Source organism: Panthera leo, chromosome B3, assembly GCF_018350215.1.
Source record: "Panthera leo isolate Ple1 chromosome B3, P.leo_Ple1_pat1.1, whole genome shotgun sequence".
NCBI classification, from domain to species: Eukaryota; Metazoa; Chordata; class Mammalia; order Carnivora; family Felidae; genus Panthera; species Panthera leo.
Genome location: NC_056684.1, coordinates 52178086 through 52198764, shown reverse-complemented (window position 1 = coordinate 52198764; position 20679 = coordinate 52178086). Strand labels below are relative to the sequence as shown.

At 42.5% G+C, this 20679-nt stretch overlaps 2 protein-coding genes across 7 annotated transcripts in view; both read right to left on the bottom strand.

Annotated features, from left to right (window-relative positions):
• Positions 1-1490: 1490 nt before the first annotated feature.
• LOC122222032 (RNA polymerase-associated protein LEO1-like) lies at positions 1491-18708 on the bottom strand. Of its 4 annotated transcripts, XM_042942006.1 has the most exons (10): positions 17660-18708; positions 16802-16983; positions 14561-14654; positions 13224-13369; positions 12533-12617; positions 10883-10977; positions 10001-10135; positions 7984-8122; positions 6927-7086; positions 1491-1924 (listed from the first exon to the last, which is right to left on the bottom strand). In XM_042942006.1, the coding sequence occupies exons 3-9, from the start codon at positions 14639-14641 to the stop codon at positions 6928-6930; spliced, it is 840 nt and encodes a 279-aa protein (XP_042797940.1). In that variant the 5' UTR covers positions 14642-14654; positions 16802-16983; positions 17660-18708; the 3' UTR covers positions 1491-1924; position 6927. The 4 variants fall into 4 exon arrangements, with proteins under 4 accessions (XP_042797940.1, XP_042797939.1, XP_042797941.1 ...); XM_042942005.1 differs by lacking the exon at positions 17660-18708 and having other exon boundaries at positions 16802-17150; XM_042942007.1 differs by lacking the exon at positions 17660-18708 and having other exon boundaries at positions 7984-8119; positions 16802-17150.
• A 201-nt stretch (positions 18709-18909) lies between these two features.
• LEO1 (LEO1 homolog, Paf1/RNA polymerase II complex component) overlaps positions 18910-20679 on the bottom strand; it is a 39678-nt gene continuing 37908 nt past the window's right edge. For all 3 annotated transcript variants that reach the window (XM_042941999.1, XM_042942000.1, XM_042942002.1), the window contains exon 12: positions 18910-19077. In XM_042941999.1, coding sequence (XP_042797933.1) covers positions 18973-19077 — 105 coding nt within the window. In that variant the 3' untranslated portion in view covers positions 18910-18972. The remainder of the gene's footprint in view (positions 19078-20679) is intronic.

Below are 20679 nucleotides of genomic sequence, written 5' to 3'. Positions count from 1 at the left end.
AGGTCTTGCTGCCTGTCCTCTCGGCTAGGTAAGGAGGCTCGGGCACTTGCCCTGGCAGGTGACTCAGCTCCCGTGAGTCTGAGTGGCCATGGAGAGACAGTGCCCTTAGGCCTAGCGCAGTGGCCTCTGCTCTTTTAGGGACCAAATAGTGAGGGCGGCCGACCACTCATGGGTCCAAAATCACCAAACATCTTTTGTCCTTCAAATGTGAAGCTTTCCTTTATATCTGCAAGGATTGAGGGCCTAGAGATCCCAGCCCTGGGCCTGTTTGCAGACTTAGCAGAGCCTTGGGGCCAACCCTTGCGAGAAGTAGCTGGCCTTAGGATTAAACCGTGCTGGTGCTTAGTGTTCTGAATGAGTCTCTAATATGTTTTTTAAAATACATCCAATTAGTATCAACTTGTGGAGTTAGAGAAATAAAAACTATGTAAATCATGAAGGATTTACATGGTCAAGTCCAAATCCCACTGAGTTGAGGAGACGGACTTTAGAAAGTCAAGTAACTTGCCCAAGATAAGACCTTTGGCTTGTTCATTCAGTAAATACTTATCAGGTACCCATTATATTCCACCTGGTGTGCCAGTCACAAAGCCAGGAGTCAAATCTAGTATTTTGTTTCCCACTGCTCTTTTCTCTAAATTTTATGGTAACGGTTTATCTCAGGTATTTTGGGTGTCTTTCTCCAGAAGGCCACTAATGTATCTGCTTAACCTCGTGATTGTTCCATATAAAAGCTCATGACCCTTCTCTCAAAAATGCTTATTTTTTTACTTGGGAGGAAAAAGCTTTGGATAGAGGTCTCAAAGTTCTTTCGACCCCACCTTTCAGGTCCAAAATGGAAATAAGAGTACCCACCTTTCACGTTGTTCTGAGGACTAGAACTGGTAGGACCAGTTCAGCACTAGGCAAAGCACCCAGTGTCCAATGAGCCCTCCGATGCTGTACCTGCTCTGACAAGATCCAGGGCGAGGTGGTCAGTGGCGGTGCCATGCCGGTGGAGATGACAAAGCACAGAAGAGGCCTGAACACAGCTAGGCAGGACAGGAGGACATATGGGAAGATGCGATACCTGACCCGAACCTAAGCCCACCTCTGGGCCCAACCAGGAGGATGAGGTGGGGCAGAGCAGCTGAAATGCACAAAAACCTAAGACCCAGAGCAAACAGTTACCAAAACAAGTTTCTTCCTTGGGAAAAATGGATCTTCTAAAGTCACAGGCTTGCTTTTGAACATTTTTTATTCACAACTAGGATTATGCAAAAGCAACTCGATTTATCATTTCAATCAAAACAAGTCATTTAATCATTGCTTTAAAACTGTTGATGGGGCACCTGGGTGGCTCAGTGAAGCCAGTCTGACCTCAGCTTGTTGTGATTTTGTGGTTCATGAGTTTGAGCTCCCCGTTAGGCTCTGTGCGGACAGCTTGGAGCCTGGAGCCTGCTTCCTGCTTCGGAGTCTGTGTCTCCCTCTCTCTCTGCCCCTCCCTTGCTCATGCTCTGTCTCTCCCAAAAATAAACCTTAAAAAATTTATTAAAAAACTGTGGAAAATAATATGCAGCTGACAATGTTGGGGTTAGGGGTGCCCAAACCCTGCACAGTCGAAAATCCAAATACAACTTTTGACCCCCAGAAACTTAACTACTAATAGCCTACTCTTTACCAGAAGCCTTATTGATAACAATACATATCTTGCATGTTTAATGTATTATATACTATGCTCATAATAAAGTAAGCTAAAGAAAATGCTATTAAGAAAGCTACAAGGAAGAGAAAATACATTATATCAAAAAACCGTGTGTAAATGGACCAGCGCAGTTCAGATCTGTGTTCAAGGGTCAACTGTACACAATGAGCACACACTTCATACTTGAGTCATGTTCTTCCTCTTTAACCTCTGCTCTTCTTTTTCTGGAGGGCTCACCTCCTAAACAGATACGAGATAAGATGTAAAATTCAGTATCAAACATTTCCAGAAATTTTGTCCAAAGTAGTTCTCAGGTATCGTCAACAAAATACTAGCAAACTGGATTCAGCAAACTGAATCCAACAATACATTTAAAAAATAGGGACACCTGGGTGGCTCGGTCGGTTAAGCATCTGACTTCAGCTCAGATCATGATCTCGCAGTCTGTGAGTTCGAGCCCACGTTGGGCTCTGTGCTGACAGCTCAGAGTCCAGAGCTTGCTTTGGATTCTGTGTCTCCCTTTCTCTCTGTCCTTCCCCAGCTCACATTCGGTCTCTCAAAAATAAACAAACATTGGAGCGCCTGGGTGGCTCAGTCGGTTAAATGCCTGACTTAAATGCCTGACTTCAGCTCAGGTCCCCAAATCAGTCTCTGTGCTAATAGCTCAGAGCCTGGAGCCTGCTTCACATTCTGTGTCTCCCTCTCTCTCTGTTCCTCCCCTGCGCGCACTCTGTCTCTCTCTCTCTCTCAAAAATAAAGATTAAAATAAATATTTTTAAAAATTTTAATAAAAATAAAAAATAAAATCATTCACTAAACCATGACCAAGTGGGATTTATTCCTGGGTTGCAAGGGTGGTATGCTGCAGTATTTGCAATTTAATATAGCACATCAATAAGAAAAGGATAAGAATCATATGATCATTTCAATAGATGCAGAAAAAGCATCTGACAAAGTACAACATCCATATTCATGGTAAAAGCCTTCAGTAAAATGGGTTTAGAGGGAACATACCTCAACATAATAAAGGCCATCTATGAAAAACCTACAGCTAACATCATCCTTAATGGGGAAAAACTGAGCGCCTTTCCTCTAAGGTCAGGAAGAAGACAAAGATGTCCACTCTCACCACTTTTATTTAACACAGTACTCTAAGTCCTAGCCATAGTAATTAGACAACATAAATAAAAGGCAACCAAATCAGGAAAAGGTGAATGTTTCACTATTTGCAGATGACACAAAATTGTATATAGAAAACCCAAGGGACGTCTGGGTGGCTTTGTCATTTGATCGTCCAACTTCGGCTCAGGTCATGATCTCACAGATTGTGAGTCTGAGCCCCGCAACGGGCTCACTGCTGTCAGCGGAGAGCCCGCTTTGGATCCTCTGTCCCCCTCTTTTGCTGCCCCTCCCCAATTTACACTCTCTCTCAAAACTAAATAAACATTACAAAACCTGAAAGACTCCACCAAAAAATTACTAGAACTGATACGTGAGTTCAGCAATGTCACAGGATACAAAGTTAATGTACAGAAATCTGTTGCGTTTCTAAACAGCAATAATGAAGCAGGAGAAAGATTAAAACAACCCCATTTACAATTGTACTCAAAATAATGGGATACCTAAGAATAAACCTGACCAAAGAGGTGAATGACCTGTACTCTAAAAACTATAAAACACAGATGAAAGAGAACACAAAGGGAAAGACATTTCATGCTCATATACTGGAAGAAGAAATACTGTTAAAATGTCTATACCACCCAAAGCAATCTAAATCTTTAATGCAATCTCTATCAAAATACCAACAGCATTTTTCACAGAACCAGAACAATCGTAAAAGTGTATGGAGCCACAAAGGACCCAGAAGCCAAAGCAATCTTGAAAAAGAAAAACAAATCTGGAGGTATCATAATTCCAGACTTCAAGTTATATAGCTGTAGTAATCAAAACAGTATGTACTGGCACAAAAATAGACACACAGATCAAAAGAACAGAATAGAAAACCCAGAGATAAACCCCTAAGTATACGGTCACTTAATCTTCAACAAGGCAGGAAAAAATACCCAGTGGAAAAAAGTCTCTTCAAAAAATGGTGTTGGGAAAACTGAATAGCCACATGCAAAAGAATGAAATTGGACCACCTTCTCACACCATACACAAAAGTGAATTCAAAACGGATTAAAGACCTAAATATGAGACCTGAAACCATAAAAATCCTGGAAGACAGCACAGGCAGTAATTTCTCTGACATCCACCCCAGCAACTTTTTTCTAGATAGGTCCTCTGAGGCCAGAGAAACAACAGTAAAAATAAACTATTGGGACTACATCAAAATAAAAGCTGCACAATGAAGGAAACAACAAAACAAAAAGGCAAACTACAGAATGGGAGATGATATTTGCAAATAACACATCTGATAAAGAGTATCCAAAATATATAAAGAATTTATAAAATTCAATACCAAAAAACCCAAAAAATCCAATTAAAAATGGGCAGAGGACATGAACAGACTTTTCTCCAAAGGAGACCTACAGATGGCCAACAGACATGAAAAGATACTCATCATCATTAATCATCAGGGAAATGCAAATCAAAAGGACTATGAGATATCACCTCATACCTGTAGAATGACTAAAATCAGAAACATAAAAAACAAGTTCTGGCAAGGATGTGGACAAAAAGGAACCCTCTTGCACTGTGAATGGGATTGCAAACTGGTGCAGCCACTGTGGAAAACAATACAGAGGTTCCTCAAAAAGTTAAGAACAGAATTACCCTATGATCCAGCAATTGCACTACTGGGTATTTACCCAAAGAATACAAAAACAGTAATTCAAAGGGATACATGCACCCTGATGTTTATAGCAGTATTACATACAATAGCCAAGATAGGGAAGCAGCCCCCCAAGTGTCCATCGCTAGAAGAATGGATAAAGAATATGTGGTATATACAATGGAATATTATTCAGCATAAAAATGAATGAAATCTTGCCATTTGCAATGTCATGGACAGAGCTAGAGAGTATAATGCTAAGTGAAACAAATCAGAGAGAGATAAACACCATATTTCACTCATGTAAAACTTAAGAAACAAATGAACAAAGAGGGCGGGGGAAAGAAACCAAGAAACAGATTCTTAACTCTAGAGAACAAACTGAGGGGAGGTGGGAGGTAGGTGATGGGGATTAAGGAGGGCACTCACTGTGATGAGGACTGGGTGTCACACGAAGTGTCGAATCACTATATTGTACATCTGAAACTAACGTAACACTATGTTAACTAACTGGAATTAAAATAAAAATTTCCCAAAAAAGTAGTCTTGAGCTGATGGGGGAGCCAGTCCTTCATATTAGAAGGTGACCGCCCAGCAGCGACCCATCTCCACAGACACTGTCTCCAGCTGGTCAGGCCATACGAACCCCGGGCTGCCCCCGGGCAGTGGTCAGGGCAGGAGGGACACTCCCTCCTCACTCTGTACTGACATTCCAATCATACTACTTGAAATATGTTTTCCTGCTTCCTCAACATTTCACTTTCCCTATCTAAAAGTATTTTAAAGCCTATGGATTTTTAAAAATGACTGCTTGCATTTTATGTGCTTTCTCAGTATGCTTTTAAAGTTTTAAATCTATTTTTTACATGAAAAACAAATGCTTCCCTTGGACAGGTGACCAGCGCTTAACTGACATGCTCAACATTTGTGTTACTGAAATGTTTACTCCCACCTGTGATTCCAGACCCGGAGTGAAGCATGTTAAGTGTTCAGAAAACAGTGAATTAATTAATATGGCATATGGGCAGGGGCACCTGGCTGGCTCAGTCGGTTAAGCATCCGACTTCAGCTCAGGTCATGATCTCGCAGTTCATGAGTTTAAGGCCCACACTGGGCTTTGTGCTGACAGCTCAGAGCCTGGAGCCTGCTTCAGATTCTGTGTCTCCCTCGCTTTCTGCCCCTCCCCCATTCACGTTCTGTCTCTCCTTCAAAAATAAACATTAAAAAAAAATTTTTTTTAATATGGCATATGGGCAATAATTCCCATTTTGCCCTTATATATTTACTTGGTAAATATGATTCCCTTGTATATTTAAGACTGAAAATTTATTTGTACTTATAAGTAGAAACGGAAATAATTAAAGGGAAAATATTTTAATAACATGGAAATGGAATAATCCTCAACTACTCATACACCCAAACAATAAGAACGCCCAGTTACCATGATGAACATGATGGACGTCTTGCTCTACCACACAGAGCTATCGGTCCCTCTCCCATTGAGTGTGGTGGCGACTCAGGGCCCCACACATTTCCTCACAGGCCTTTCTATCTACCTAGAACGCCTGCCTGGTCGGTGTATACACAAGCTAACACTTTCTTCACCACCAGTGAGGGATCTTCTTCTCTGAGCAGTCTTCCGACATGCACCTGATCACAGGGGTCAGACCCTCCTGTGGGTCACTCCTGGTCCTGTCACTATATTAATCTCCCAGAGTCTCAGTGAAGTATACAAACATCTGTCTGTGCCCCAGGGCTGTGAGCAAATTTTTAGTCCAGGAGTTGGCTCCTGGGTTCAGGACAAACCCCCTTAGAATTGAACAAATTTGGTTCTATCTCATCACTGGTGACCTTCCTTGCTCTCAGTAATCTTTGAGCCTTTTCTTCTTCTGATCCCCATCACTGTCTGAAAAATAGATTCTAGCTCATTCCTCTGAAAGCAAAAGAACTCGAACTCCAGACGTGGGAATGAATTTCAAAGATGAAGACCTGTTTATTCCTGAGCTTTTCTTCTGAATATTGTTGCTTCCCACTTACATTTTCCCTTGAAGAGCCAACATTTTTAAAGTTTTGATGAGAAAAAGTGTATATAACTTGCAGACATGCTGAAATGACAGATATGAGAGGTTTTTTTCTCAGATTCATCACTTTTAAACACCCAAAAGGTTTTATGATCACATCAAAAAACTACAACGTTTAAATAAAGGGTCAATTATACGAGCAGCAAACTCTTTATTACACATTTTCCCTCCATAAGAACAAGAATTATTTAATTGATTTTTTTATTTTGGGGGTGCCTTACCTTCCTAGCTAAGCTTTTCTGTGGGAAAGTGACCCTAACAAACACAAAATAAAAACAAAAGGCCTTTGTACCGTTTTCCTAAGTAAGTAACAGCAGGAGAGAGAGTAAAAGGCCATCAGTCTCTGTGGCCCTCAGATGAGGAAATGTTACCTCCATGCCCAGCTTACCTCAAAGGTCCCCTTGGTTATGGTTTTTCACAGCTTTGATGCCTTCCTCTTCCTCATGGACACTATTGGGGTCCTGGTAGGGGACACCCAGCCCCTCCTGGTTCTGCCCCTCCCACAGATGGACTGTCTGCTGAGTAGAAGCCCTCAAACGTTCCTTTTTCTGTAAAGAAGCAAATCAACCATTTAACTTAAAAATATGAACTACCTCTGTGCTCACTTGAACCTACGTTTACTACAATTCTTGTCTTTAGAATATAGTTGTCTCCATTCCACACCTGTTACCACACACAGCGATCACTCTCTTTAGTTCTAAGGCGTGAAGGTAACACAAGGTGAAGAGGCCAAGGGCTCTCTCGCACCAGCGGCCGATCAGAACTGGCACAGGCACGGCCCTGGGAGCTGCAGTGTCCCCTTGTGCTGCCCGTCAGTCAGAGTCTGGAGAGCAGCAACCAGCCTGAAGAACCTCATCCTTGCCCAGTGGACGCCTGAGGGTGGCCGTTTCTGTTAATCCCTGAGACAGACAACCCAACTTGCTCAGGCTCCATCAAAGTACAATGGTGCTCAGATATTCCTGTCAGGGCCCCTCACCCCAGAGAGCTCCCCGTCGCTCCTGATGACAGGATGGGGAGGTGCTGGCAGGGGAGGGTCCCTGAGCCCCAAAGTAGAACTTTCACACCCTTCACACCCTTCTCTGCCTGGCTATCCACACACTGGTGTTCACAAGACAGAGCCTAGTTGAGTGAGTCAGGAATGTCCTTTTGACCTTCCCAGCACTTCATATCTCACAAAGTTTTATGATACCTGTCATAAAACCTGTCAGATTTCTCCCTGAAATCTCATGAACCGGAGAGAGAACACCTGAGTGTCTGATTTGCTACATCTCACCAGAAGCTACTGATATTACTAGGGTTAACCACACACTTAGGTTTAAGTTGGCTCCCTGATAACTATAAGAAATAAAATGGTTGTGGCAATACAAAATTGTGAATTAATATTCTGGAGAGTAAGCCTGTAATACCCCCCAAAAAAATCCCAGCATAGAGCTTAGCAAACGTACCTTAATCATTTCAGTGCGCTGGCACTCAGGATCACAACCAGCCATTGGTAAGATTCTAATCTTCTGCGTCCTTGAGCATCTATTAGCAAGCAGCAGGGTCATCTTTCTATGTGTGACACTGTCTGTAGAGTGAGGTCTGCTGGGAGATGGACAAGAATGCCCCACTGTTGACTAAGAACATCACAGGTGATCAAACCGAGAGCACAAACAGCTGTGACGATGACCCCTTCCCCTTTAGCAGATGAAGGACACTGGGCCTCGGATCCTGGCACTCTGAGGCTTCCTCCTTCTCTTGTTCCTTCCTCTGTCCCTTCTCTGGGGGGGATGCTGAGGGGCTGAAGCACCAAGTGGAGAAAAAAGGAGAGCAGGCGGCAGGGTCAAGGGCTTTTACAAAGAAATCCCTGATGACAAGCAGAAAGAGAAGGGATGTGAAATCTCAGGTCTGTGAGGGTGGTGCAGAGGCCACAAGTCCTGACTCAAGAACTAAAAGTCTCTTTATCTGAAATACAATTAGAAGGAAGGGCAAGGCAAGGAGGCCTCACGATAGCCCAGAGGACAGGAACAGCTGGTGCAGAAAACATTCCTGGCTCAAGGGAGGCAGATTGGTGGTGCATCAGAAAGAAAGAATGATCCTTAGGAGAGTCTCTGAGGTTGTCGAGAGATGGGACATAAAGAGTGTGGAACACGGGGCACAACGGGGAAAAAAGCACGCTGCAGAATTGTTTGTCTTTTACACCACTGGAGAAAAGCTCATTAAGAGGTTGGATCCGAACAACGTTTATTATGCCAGGTCTCCACACTGCATGCCATCTAATGTATCATTTGACTTAACTGACACACCATTCTGTGAAGTAGATATTATCTCCAATTTACAGATAAGGACACTAAAAATTAGTGAGATTGAGACTCTTCTTCAAGCTTGCACAGAAGTCAGACACTGTTAATGTCTAAACCTCAGTGCTGTTAATCTTTAAAACAGAGCAACAGATTTGAGTATAATTTACATATCATAAAAGTCACTCATTTTAATACACAAGTAAATAACTTTTTAGAAAGTTAATACACAAGTAAATAAACAAGTAAATACACAAGTAAATAAACTTTTTAGAAAAAAATTGTTAATGTTTATTTTTGAGAGAGCAAGCGCGCGCGCAAGAGAGAAAGAGAGAGAGAGAGACAGCGCGAGCGAGCAGGGGAGGGGCAGAGAGAGAGGGGGAGACAGAATTTGAAGCAGGCTCCAGCCTCTAAGCTGAGCCCAATGGGGGATGGGGCGGGGCGCTGGAAGCCATGAACCCCGAACCCCGAGATCATGACCTGAGCCGAAGTCGGTGCTTAACCAACTGAGGCACCCAGGCACCGCGTAAACGACTTTTTAAATTACAACTGGTGTAACCATTACAACAATCTGATTTTAGGACATTTCCGTGACCCCAAGAAAGAAACCCTGGGCGCACTGTTCATCTGTTAAGTGCCCCACTTCAAGGAGAGCTGCAAGACGGACAACAGCGCTGTAACCTTCAGAGGCAAGATGCGCGAAGGAGCGAAGGAGGAAAAGCGCCCAACAAGGCAGCCGCAGCACAGGGGTGCAGCGCCTATCCTCTTGGGGTCAGGCCGCAGCCTGTCCAGCCCCTCCCCCGCCTCTGCCGCATGCACACGCCAATGACACGCTCACTATCGGCCCGCCTCCCAGCTGTGTTCCTCTCACGGGAAAGGGCACTGACCCGCGGAGCTGCGTAGACCAGTCCTCTAAGCCTCCTACCGGGTGCACTGACCAAGGTGAATTCATTTACTGGTCTCCCGGCTTACATACTGGTCTCGTGGTGATTTCGATAGCATGAACTGGCTCCCTGAGAAACAGCAACTTGTAGCAAAAGTGAAAAAACAGCATGGGAACCGAGCACGTCCCCTGGTGAGCTGCACCCCGAAATTATGTCAGGGCTGAGTCAGGCCTTCTGCACGGCCTCTTGGCCTGGCTGCTCTTTAACAGCCAGTACCAACACGTCAGTATGAAGGTTACCTGAAGGTGAGCTTGGCTTTGAAGACGGCTTGTCCCTGTAGACCTGTGTCTTCTCGAACGAACAGGTGGTTGTAATTGCCCTGCAGGGGGGCCTTGTAGATATCAAACACTTCATTGCCCAGATGCAGGGAAAGGCTGGAAAGGAGACACCGGTCAGTGCTGGGGTGGACATGTAATGAATCCTACAATTCCCATTCTCCCCTATAGGCTTTACTTAAAATGCTGTGCAACTGTGCACTGAACTCGTGAGAAAAACAGAGATGCCGTAAATAACTCATGCCCTTTTATTTTTTTTTAATTTTTTTTAATGTTTTTATTTATTTTTGAGACAGAGAGAGTCAGAGCATGAGCAGGGGAGGGGCAGAGAGAGAGGGAGACACAGAATCTGAAGCAGGCTCCAGGCTCTGCACTGTCAGCACAGAGCCCAACGCGGGGCTTGAACTCACGGACTATGAGATCATGACCTGAGCCAAAGCCGGATGCGTAACCGACTGAGCCACCCAGGCGCCCCAACTTATGCCCTTTTAAAGCAAAAGGTGGTAAAACTCCTTCTCCTTCCCATTTGAGACATAATAGTTTTGTCACTTTCCCAATCTCTGCCATTTCATTAGTGAAACAGAAACATTTTTTCCAAAATACCAATTTATACTGTCCAGTAGCACCTGGCGCATGGGAACGAGCATTGGGCGCTCACTCGGATAAGGCAGATACCATGAATCTGATCACATCTTGGTCCCATTTCTAAAGTGTCCTCCCAAAGGCCTAGATTTTGTTAATTCTTTAGTGACAGAGGACCCCAAAGTAAGGTCCCACATGGAGAACTCCACGCCTCCCAGGCCTCCCTCCGGGTCTGTCAATGCTCTTCAGGCGTTATGGGCTCACCTTCCATCTGACCACTTGACTATCCGAGTATTGCTTTCTTTAATTTCATTTCCTTCCTCATCCCGGCGTTTCCTCCATCTTATAGTATTTTCCACCTGGTTCAAAATACAAGGGCATTACAAAACGAGTGTAACTAAACTGCATGTTCTTCATTTCCTCAAGTGACTTATAATCATGTGCCAAGAATTCATATGTAGTGATAAAAGAAGCTTCCAAAATAGCTGATGAAGAAACACTGAAACACTCCTACTACGAATACCTAGAGATATTGGTTAAACTAACCATTTTGTTTAAATCTTTCCTAAGCTTGGGGCTCCCAGGTGGCTCAGTTGGTTAAGAGTCAGACTTCAGCTCAGGTCATGGTCTTGTGGTTTGTGGGTTCAAGCCCCATGTTGGGCTCTGTGCATTCAAGCTCAGAGCCTGGAGTCGGCTTCAGATTCTGTGTCTCCCTCTCTCTCTGCCCTCCCCTGCTTGTGCTCTCTCTCTCTCTCAAAAATAAAAATAAAAATAAAAAAATTTGTTAATCTTTCCTAAGCTCTAGTTTATAACAGTGGAGGTAAAAGCCAAGGACAATGCAGGATGGAGGTATTACCAGACACACCAAAAGTTCAAAGAAAGGATGAGGCTTTGGGTCTACATGAGATGGGCAGTTAACATAGAGATCTCTGCCTACTGTTAAGTCCACTTGAAGGGCTATGAACCCAGTGAAGGGAGGACTAGTAAGCCTGGCCTAGTAAGACAAGGAAGCTCTGGGCATTATGTTAAAAAAAAAAAAAGTAAATAAAAGAATATACACTTAAGATACTCTTAACAATTAAAACAATTAAGACTTGTGCTTTGCCCTGTTTGTTTTTTGTTTTTTTGGGTTTTTTTAGTTCAAATTTGTCCTACCCATATAGTAGGGAACCCCAAATCATGAAGGTAGTGTAAAAATTGGTTCTGCCTCCGGCAATAGCTCGTGACGCCCTGTGTGAGCAGTAGAGTGTACAGCCATCCCAGGCCTTCTCAAGAGGAAACATCTCAAGACAAGGCATCTCTTTGTACATAGTCTGAATTTCCAGAAAGAGCCTGAGAGATTTCTATTGTGGGAAGTCTACTGTAACATGTAGAGGCAGTTCCATATACCTATGTTTATACGAAATGAAGTAACTAGGGGCGCCTAGGTGGCTCAGTCAGTTGAGCATCCAACTTCAGCTCAGGTCATGATCTCACAGCTCGTGAGTTCGAGCCCCGCATCGGGCTCTGTGCTGACAGCTCAGAGCCTGGAGCCTGCTTCAGATTCTGTGCTTCCCCCTCTCTCTCTGCCCCAACCCACTTGCATTCTGTCTCTGTCTGTCTCAAAAATAAATAAACATTTTTAAAAAATGAACTAACAATTTTCAAGAATTTTTATCCTTACTTCCATTGAAAAATTACAACTGCAAAAAAAAAAAAAAAGGTTAGAAAAGTGACAATTACAGGGACTATGAGGCTATGTAACTTCCCCCCTAAAAACATTCTGAAGAGACATTTCAGACCTTGGTCTGAACAGTTGTTTGTTGACTGAAGAGTAAACATAAAACATCATTTCATAATCTCAAGTCTCAAATCATTATCTCTGTTTTATGAAAAACTTAAAAAAAAAAAAAGGGAACAAGTACAGAATGGTACCTTCAATTTTAACATGGTTCTATCTTCCTCATCAAGCACTTTCACACCTTCAAATTCATCTTCATAATACTGAGGATCAAAAGGTCTAAAAATGGTTTTTTAATCTCAGGTTAGCCATATCTAGTAATGAATATTGTTAATGCTGTAAAATAATAATAATCTTTACAACATGCCCCAAGGTGTTTTTAAAAAGTCACAGTAGACAAGTCACTTCATGTAAAACTTCAAGCAAGTATGCAAATTAGTGTACTTTCTTGAAATTTGATTTTAACACATCTGAAATAAAATCCAAATGTGACTAATAATTCGAAGTCTTATTTGAAGAATTACATTTTCTGAAATATAAATAACATATGGTCCATCTTTCACCATTTTTAAAGGAAAGTATCATGTTTAATTGCATAAGAGCTTACACTCACGAGGCTTCATGAAAAATACCCAATACTATGTTGTTGTTCAAGATCATGGTCTTTTCTAGTCACAGTGGCTTTCGCACTGAACATTTATGATTTCTCTAGCAAACTTTCTCAACCTCATTTTTCAGCTTTACACTAGTGAAAAACACCTGCATCATCCTTTCAGATGAGGAATGTCTAATCTTTATGATTAGCCAACTCATAAGAAAAAACATTTATATTCCACTTATTTTTATTTAATATCTTGAAAAAAAAACTTTAATCAGTCCTCTTACTTGGATTCTATGCTGAGAAATCTGGGTAGTTTAACAAAGTACAATTCATTCCCCAAATCAGAGTTGACATTGGGGATTTCTATTTCTATTCTGCCTTCAGAAATCGGCTCTTCCTCCTGTTGGTCCTGAGGCACTCCATGTTCTTCCTAAGAGAAGAATCAGAATGTGATAGCTTGAAGTGAAATCAGAAATGCTCTAGCTGAGGGCACCTGGATGGCTCAGTTGGTTAAGCATCCAATTTCAGCTCAGGTCATGATCTCATGGTGTGTGAGTTCAAGCCCCGTGTTGGGTTCTGTGCTGACAGCTCAGAGCCTGAAGCCTGCTTTGGATTCTGTCTCCCTCTCTCTCTGCCCCTCCCCCTCTTGTGCGTGTGCACATGTGCGTGCATGCTCTCTCTCTCTCTGTCTCTCTCAAAAATAAATGTTAAAAGAATTTTATAAAAAAAATAGAAATGCTCCGGCTCTCCCATACTAGGCAGATGCAGGTGTGACAGGAAGTAAATTCAGGCACCACTTTAGGAATAAAGTAGTCAGTAACCCCTCCAGTCTCTCCCTAAAATTTCATCCTCTCCGCCAACAATACCACCATGGGAAACAAGACCTGTAAGCCTGCATTACCAGAAAAAAATACTTATTTTGTTGGCATATCTAGTTTGCATAAGACATTAAACAAAAGAACTGTGAAACTGTACAACCCCTCAGTACTAAGTAACTATTAAAATCAGAGAAGAGGGCACCTGGGTGGCTTATAAGCATCTGACTTTGGCTCAAGTCATGATCTCACGGTTTGTGAGTTCAAGTCCCACTGCAGGTGAGTTCGTGCCCAGCTTCTCTCTTCCTCTCTCTGCCCCTCATGGGATTCTCTCTCTCCTTCTCTCTCTCAAAAAGAAAGAAAGAAAGAAAGAAAGAAAGAAAGAAAGAAAGAAAGAAAGAAAGAAAGAAAGAAAGAAAGAAAGAAAGAAAGAAAAAAAGAAAGAAAGAAAGAAAGAAAGAAAGAAAGAAAGAAAGAAAGAAAGAAAGAAAATCAGAGAAGTCAAATAGCACATGCTTTTTGGCACAGGTTTGGGTTCAGAAAAACTTAAGCCAAAGGTTTTCAAATTATGAGTTTTCAGAGTTTAGCCCCTAAAGTTTAGCATCAACCTCTTCTGAGCAGTTCCTTCGGTGCCTTCTAATATCCACAAATTCCCAACACAGCTGAGAAAGTCACCCATTTATCAGATGTTTCAGACTGCTACTCAATTATCAACGTCCTCTCCCCATAGGAGTCAGACCCATCAGGCTTTGAAGCTTGTTTAACTTTGAACACTGGGACCTGTTGAGGTTACTGAGTGTACTTACATGAGGCTGCCCTGGAATGGATTGTTCATTGTCCCCATCGCTGTCTGAAGAAATGTCACCTATGTCTCCAAACAGATCCATGGTCCTACTATAACTTTCAGTGTTGGGAGAAAATGTACAGCATTAATTTCTCTGACTGAAGTTTTTCACACGCTCTTACCCCATCACTTTGACGTTTTCCCAAGATTCATAAACCAAATCTCCTCTCCACTCAACCAACCTCAGACTGGCTCCCTGAGCCTAGCCCTCAGGAGCCCGTCAAGTGTCTCTGGATAGGGAAGGTGGCCAAGTTGGTTGGTGGAAGGCAAAGCTGCTATGACAGCCAGCTTTCAAGATACTTTCTGGTGGTTCCTGCCTCTGGTATTCCTGCCCTTGCATAGTCTCCTCCAACACGTACCATGGCTGGTCTATCCGATCGATAGAATACAACCTCACTTCCAAGGCTAGGGCACGACATTGTGGCTTTTCTGCCTTGCTCTTTCTCTCCTGCTCTAGGTCACCCACTCTAGAGGAAGCCAGCTGCCATGAAGACACTCAAGCTGCTACGGAGAGGCTCACGTGGCAACAAACTGAGGCCTCCTGCCAACAGCACAAGAGTGAACCATGTTGGAAACAGATCCTTCAGTTCCAGGCAAGCCTTTAGATAGTGTGTTCTCGGCCAATGTCTTGATTGCAACCTCATCACAGACCCTGAGCCACAACGACCCTGCTAAACCAATCATGACCCTCAGAAATGGTGAAATATTAAATGTTTATTATTTTAATCTGGCCTTCTCAGGGGATAGAATTGGAGAAGGTGAGGCATGATATGCAGGTAACACAAGGTATGTCTAATCCAACACTCATCTCCCTAAGCCTTTGGATTCCCTCCACATAATGCCAGGGAAGCTTTATTGCAAGTAGGTCACCAGTGAGTTTGTTTTAGTTAAGCAACCAGCTACAGAGCGGTGTCTCACTATGTGCTATATGCGCTAACGCATCAAATCCAGAGTACCTAAGTGTACCCAAACCAGTTTGGCCCATGCTAGTGTTATAGTCTGTCCTTCATCTCACATTCTTAGAATATACTTCCACACATATTCCCTAGGCTTCTCCCTGTATCAGCAAAATCTTGCCGTTCTTTTGGGAAGCTAGTTCTTCCTCATTTGGGAGTTCGTGCTTTCTTCATCAGAGTCTGAGGAGGTCGTAGCGCTGGGTCTGCTGGTAACAAGTGGGTCAGACAGCATGCAAAGGGTGAGCCTTGAGGAGAATACAAACTGCCCCAGGTGACATTATTACAACATTTTCAAGCAAGGAAAGATCAGTTTCTTCAGACCTAGGGAAGCAAACTTCTCAAAAGCAAGGGAGTTCTCAGAGTGACGAGGAAATCGAGCTTTTCAGCTTCATCTAAACAGACACCCCGCTCCTAGTTTCTTTCTCTATCCAATGTCCTTTCACATGAGAGATATCAAGAAGCTGTGGATTCAATTAATGTTTTAATTCTGCAATTGCACAATTAAATGTTGTCTAACATCCTGCTACCTCGGCCTTCTGATTATGAGATAGAAGATTCTTTCAGGGCTGTAATGAACTCACTGGTTCTCTGACCATGACCTGAGCTGAATATTTAAAGACCTAAGCTTGTAATTTTCTTCTGTAAGTCCTCCAGAGCACTCAGAAGCATCCATGCCACACCACAGCCCAAATAATCATCACTACTGCCTAACAAAGTGTAGCAGCCATTAAAGCCCTCAAACATAGGAGATTATCTGATTCATCATGCCACCACATCATGGATTACCAGCAATCCCATTGCCTGTCGGTGAGAAGCTCAGACCTGCATTTAAACCCAAACTAACCTACCAATCGCTTCTTTGAGGATTTGTTTCCTGGACTACCCAGTCAGGTCCAAGTGGGGCAAGAGAAAACATACCAGTTATCTATACAGAATTTTTTAAAAATTGTACTGGGGCGCCTGGGTGGTTCAGTCGGTTGAGCGTCCAACTTCAGCTCAGGTCATGATCTCACAGTTCATGAGTTCGGGCCCCGCATCGGGCTCTGTGCTAACAGCTCAGAGCTGGAGACTGCTTCAGATTGTGCCCTCATCTCTCTCTGCCTCTCCCCTGCTTGTTGTCTTCCTCAAAAATAAACATTAAAAAAATTTTTTTAAATTGTACTTAGGTTAGCACTTTTGGAAATGAGGGAACAAAGAGGTGAAATTATTAAACTTAAAAACTTACAGTATGGAGCTGAAACTCATACCTGAGGAAGAAAAGTGTCCAGCTGGCACTAATGCCTCTGGGAGGGGCAGGTACAATAAAGCTGGCTCTCCAAGTGTTGGTAAAGCTGCAAATTGGACAGAGCTGCTGTGGGAAGGAACTGCTTCTGCTGAGACTGAAGTGTTTGTGGGCCTCTTAGGAAAGCTGCAACTTGACAGGAAGCCTCTAGAAAATTCCATAAACAAACAGGAAGGAGCAATCTCTTATTTGTTATCCAGTCTTCCAGTCTCCCTCCAGCGCCCCCTAACAGGGGGCAACTGGCAAAGATGAAATGTGATTACAGAAACTTGGTCCCAGCATCACTAAGCTTGCAAGATAAGAGCATAATAACGGACCCACATGCCTACTAGTTTAAAAAAAAAAAAAAAAAGTAGGGGCGCCTGAGTGGCTCAGTCCATTGAGTGTCTGACACTTGGTTTTGGCTCAGGTTGTGATCTTTCGGTTCATGCAATTAAGCCCCATGTTGGGCTCTGTGCTGACGGCTTGGATCCTGCCTGGGATTCTCTTCCCCTCTTTCTGCCCCTCCCCTGCTCACTTGTTCTCCCAAATAAGTACCTTAAAAAAAAAACCCAGGCATACAAGTTTCAACTTGATAAGACAAGAAACAGCACTAGACTGAAGGTTTTGGTGTTAGGAAAGTGGCACAATGGTGATTTAGGACCTTCTCTTTCAATGTCACTTTTCTATGGTCCGATTTCGGGATAAGCCTCCCACAGCCACCACGCCCAGATTGTACCAACAGCACGAGAAGTAGGGTGGAATCCATTCATAAGTGAAAGATCAGTGTATGTAGAAGAACACCACAGAAAAGACATATGTGCGTGCTAAATTTAAAACATACCTGCAAATTCCTTGCCATTCCATCGACTCAAATTTCCCTCTGATTAGTGACTCACTTGTAATGAACAGAATGTGTTGGACTTCAATGTGACTTTCCATTCTAGCCACAAAACCTAAAAAAGGTAATACAGCTTGTCCCTGGTTCCCTCTCTTGGGTGCTTGTCTTTGGATCCCAAGCATCATGCTGTGACAAACGAGGGCCAGGACAGGGATGCAACAAGTGACACATTCACCGTGGGTGAAAAAAGGGTGCCAGAATCTCAGTCATCAAGTTAAACTGCAGCACAATGTTTTTAAAACTCCATGTGAAAAACCCATGAAAATATTAAAATTTTAAGTAAAGCGAGGATCCATCCAGCTCTGTACTTGTGCAACTCGTTTCACTTGCCTTACCTTAATTCCAGTCATCAGATGCTGTTTACAAAAATGACATCTTGTTCATCATGGATTTTGCCTTAGTTCCAATTTTTTTAAATGTTGTATCACGATATTATTTATTTTGATTACTATAGTGGGCTGAACAGGGATTCCCCCCGCCCAATCCCCACAAAGTTCATATCTACCCAGAACTTCCCAATGTGAGTTTATGTGGCAATAGGGTCTTTGCAGATATAGTTAGTTAAGACGAAGTTCACTGACTTGGGGTTGGTCCTAAACCCACTGACTGGTATCCTTATAAGGAGAGGAAGACCTGGACACATACAGAGACACAGAGCAAACACAAGGGGAAATGTGCCATGTGAAGACCAAGGAAAGACTGGAGTTACACTGCCAAATGCCAGGGACTGCCAGGAGCCCCCAGAAGCTGGGACAAAGGAAGGAAGATTCTTCCCTAGAGCCTTTAGATGAAGGCTGGCCCTGTCAATATTTTGACTTAGGATTTCTAGGCTTCAGAACTGTAAAAGAACACATTTTTGCAGTTTTAAGCTACCCAGTTTGTGGTACTGTGTTAGAGAAGCCCGCAAACTCGAACAATCACAGAGTCTCTTTCCGTGCCTTTAAAACTCTGCACCCCATAAGCATGCCTCACTTGCCTCACCTGGCCCTGAACAGGACGCTTCTTCATGAGGGGGTGGAGAAGAAAAGAGCAGCAGGAGTTCACTGAAACCTCAGGCCTCATGTGAAGCTTATACAAAAATAAACTCACTTTCAGAAAAGTAGATTTCCTGAGCAGAGACTGGCTTTAAAAATTTTTTTTTATTACAATTAAAATTACACAAAAGCAAATCAATTCATTTCAATCAAAATAACTCATGTTTACATCATATTTAATAAACTGTACAAAAAATACATAAAATGTTTTCACATTTTTCCTCAATCATCATCTTCTTCCTCTTCATCACTGATCACGTACTTCTTATGCTTTTTATTTGCTTTATCATCATCTTCTGCTTTTCTCTTTCCAGAAGGTTCCCCTTCCTACACAAAGAAAATTTTTAAAAATCTAGTAGTCAATAGAGAATATTTACAAGGTTTGTCAAAAGTAGCTCTGAACTGAATGATCCTCTGAAAACACAAAACAAAACAATTTTTAGAATAAGAACACTCACCAGATGCATAAAGCCAGTGGTGAAGGTCATGGCCAGTTTTCAAATCTACTAAGTACTAGAAGCATTCAAAAATGACAACTAACCGGCGTTAATTACAAAGTAACTATAAAATAACCCAACTTCAGGGCTGTAAGGAAGAGCTAAGCAATTATCACCAATCTCTTGGAAGGAAGGCCTTGTACATGGAGAAGGGCATGCAGAAAACTGGAAACTAGGTTTGCCCTGGAAAGGATCAAGGCTCTCCCAAAGAAGTCTGCCTGTATAGCCACTTGTCCTGTTGTATATTTTTACAATGATCTGGTGATTAAACTTTTCTCTGCTTCCTCAGCAGTTCACCTCTTCATTACCTAAAATTCAGTATTTTAATGACCATCAATTTTGTAAACTAATGATTTGTTTTGCATATACTAAAAACTCACATCATAAAGGTTTTTTAAAAATATTTGAATTAAAAGCTTATTACACAAGTTTGCATTACTTAAAATCATGTACAATGCTGGGACACCTGGGTGGCTCAGTAGGTTAAGTGTTCGACTCTGGATTTCGGCTCAGGTCAGGATCTCACGGTTTGTGGGATCGAGCCTTGCGTTGGGCTCTGTGCCGACAGTGAAAAACCTGCTTGGGATTCTCTCTCTCCCTCTCTCTCTGTCCCTCCCTCGAGTGCACTCTCTCTCCCTCTTTCTGCCCCTACCCTGCTTGCATGTGCTCTCTCAAAATAAATAAACTTAAAAAAAGTAAATTAAAAAAAAAAATTTAAAAATCACATATGATGTTCTAATAGAAACAATTCACGAAGTTATCTAAAAACAATTTTTACAGATAGAATTCAAATATATCAATAGCTAAATTATCCAGAATATGACACTCCAGAATTGCTTAACTAGCTTCCTCAAAGATGAAACAGAGTGAATATTCTGAGGCTGAGGTTGCGAAAGGCCAGTGAATGGTAAACACGTGGGACTCTGCCACACTGAACCGAGCTACAGAAAACCGCTGCGCCATGTATACACGCAACAAATGACAAAACTACTCTTGTCACACTGAAACGAGGTTTGCTGCCACAGCTATAAGTGCAAGTCCATACAGACACAACAGGCTGCCCATGGTTTTGAAGGAGCTGTCTTCGAACAATTTATCTTTAAGACTAATTACGATTACTAAGTGTTTTTAAGGCTTATTTTTTTCACACTAATAAACCAGCTCTCAGAGTTTAACCAAAAACATACCTAAGAATATACATAAATAAGAGTGTCTTACAGACTTCAACTGTATTACTAAGCTGTAATCAAGGAAGTATGGTACTGGCACAAGAACAGACACTCAGATCAATGGAACAGAATAGAGAACCCAGAAATGGACCCACAAACATAGGGCCAACTCATCTTTGACAAAATAGGAAAGACTATTCAACGGAATAAAGACAGTCTCTTCAGCAAGTGGTGCTGGGAAAACTGGACAGTGACATGCAGAA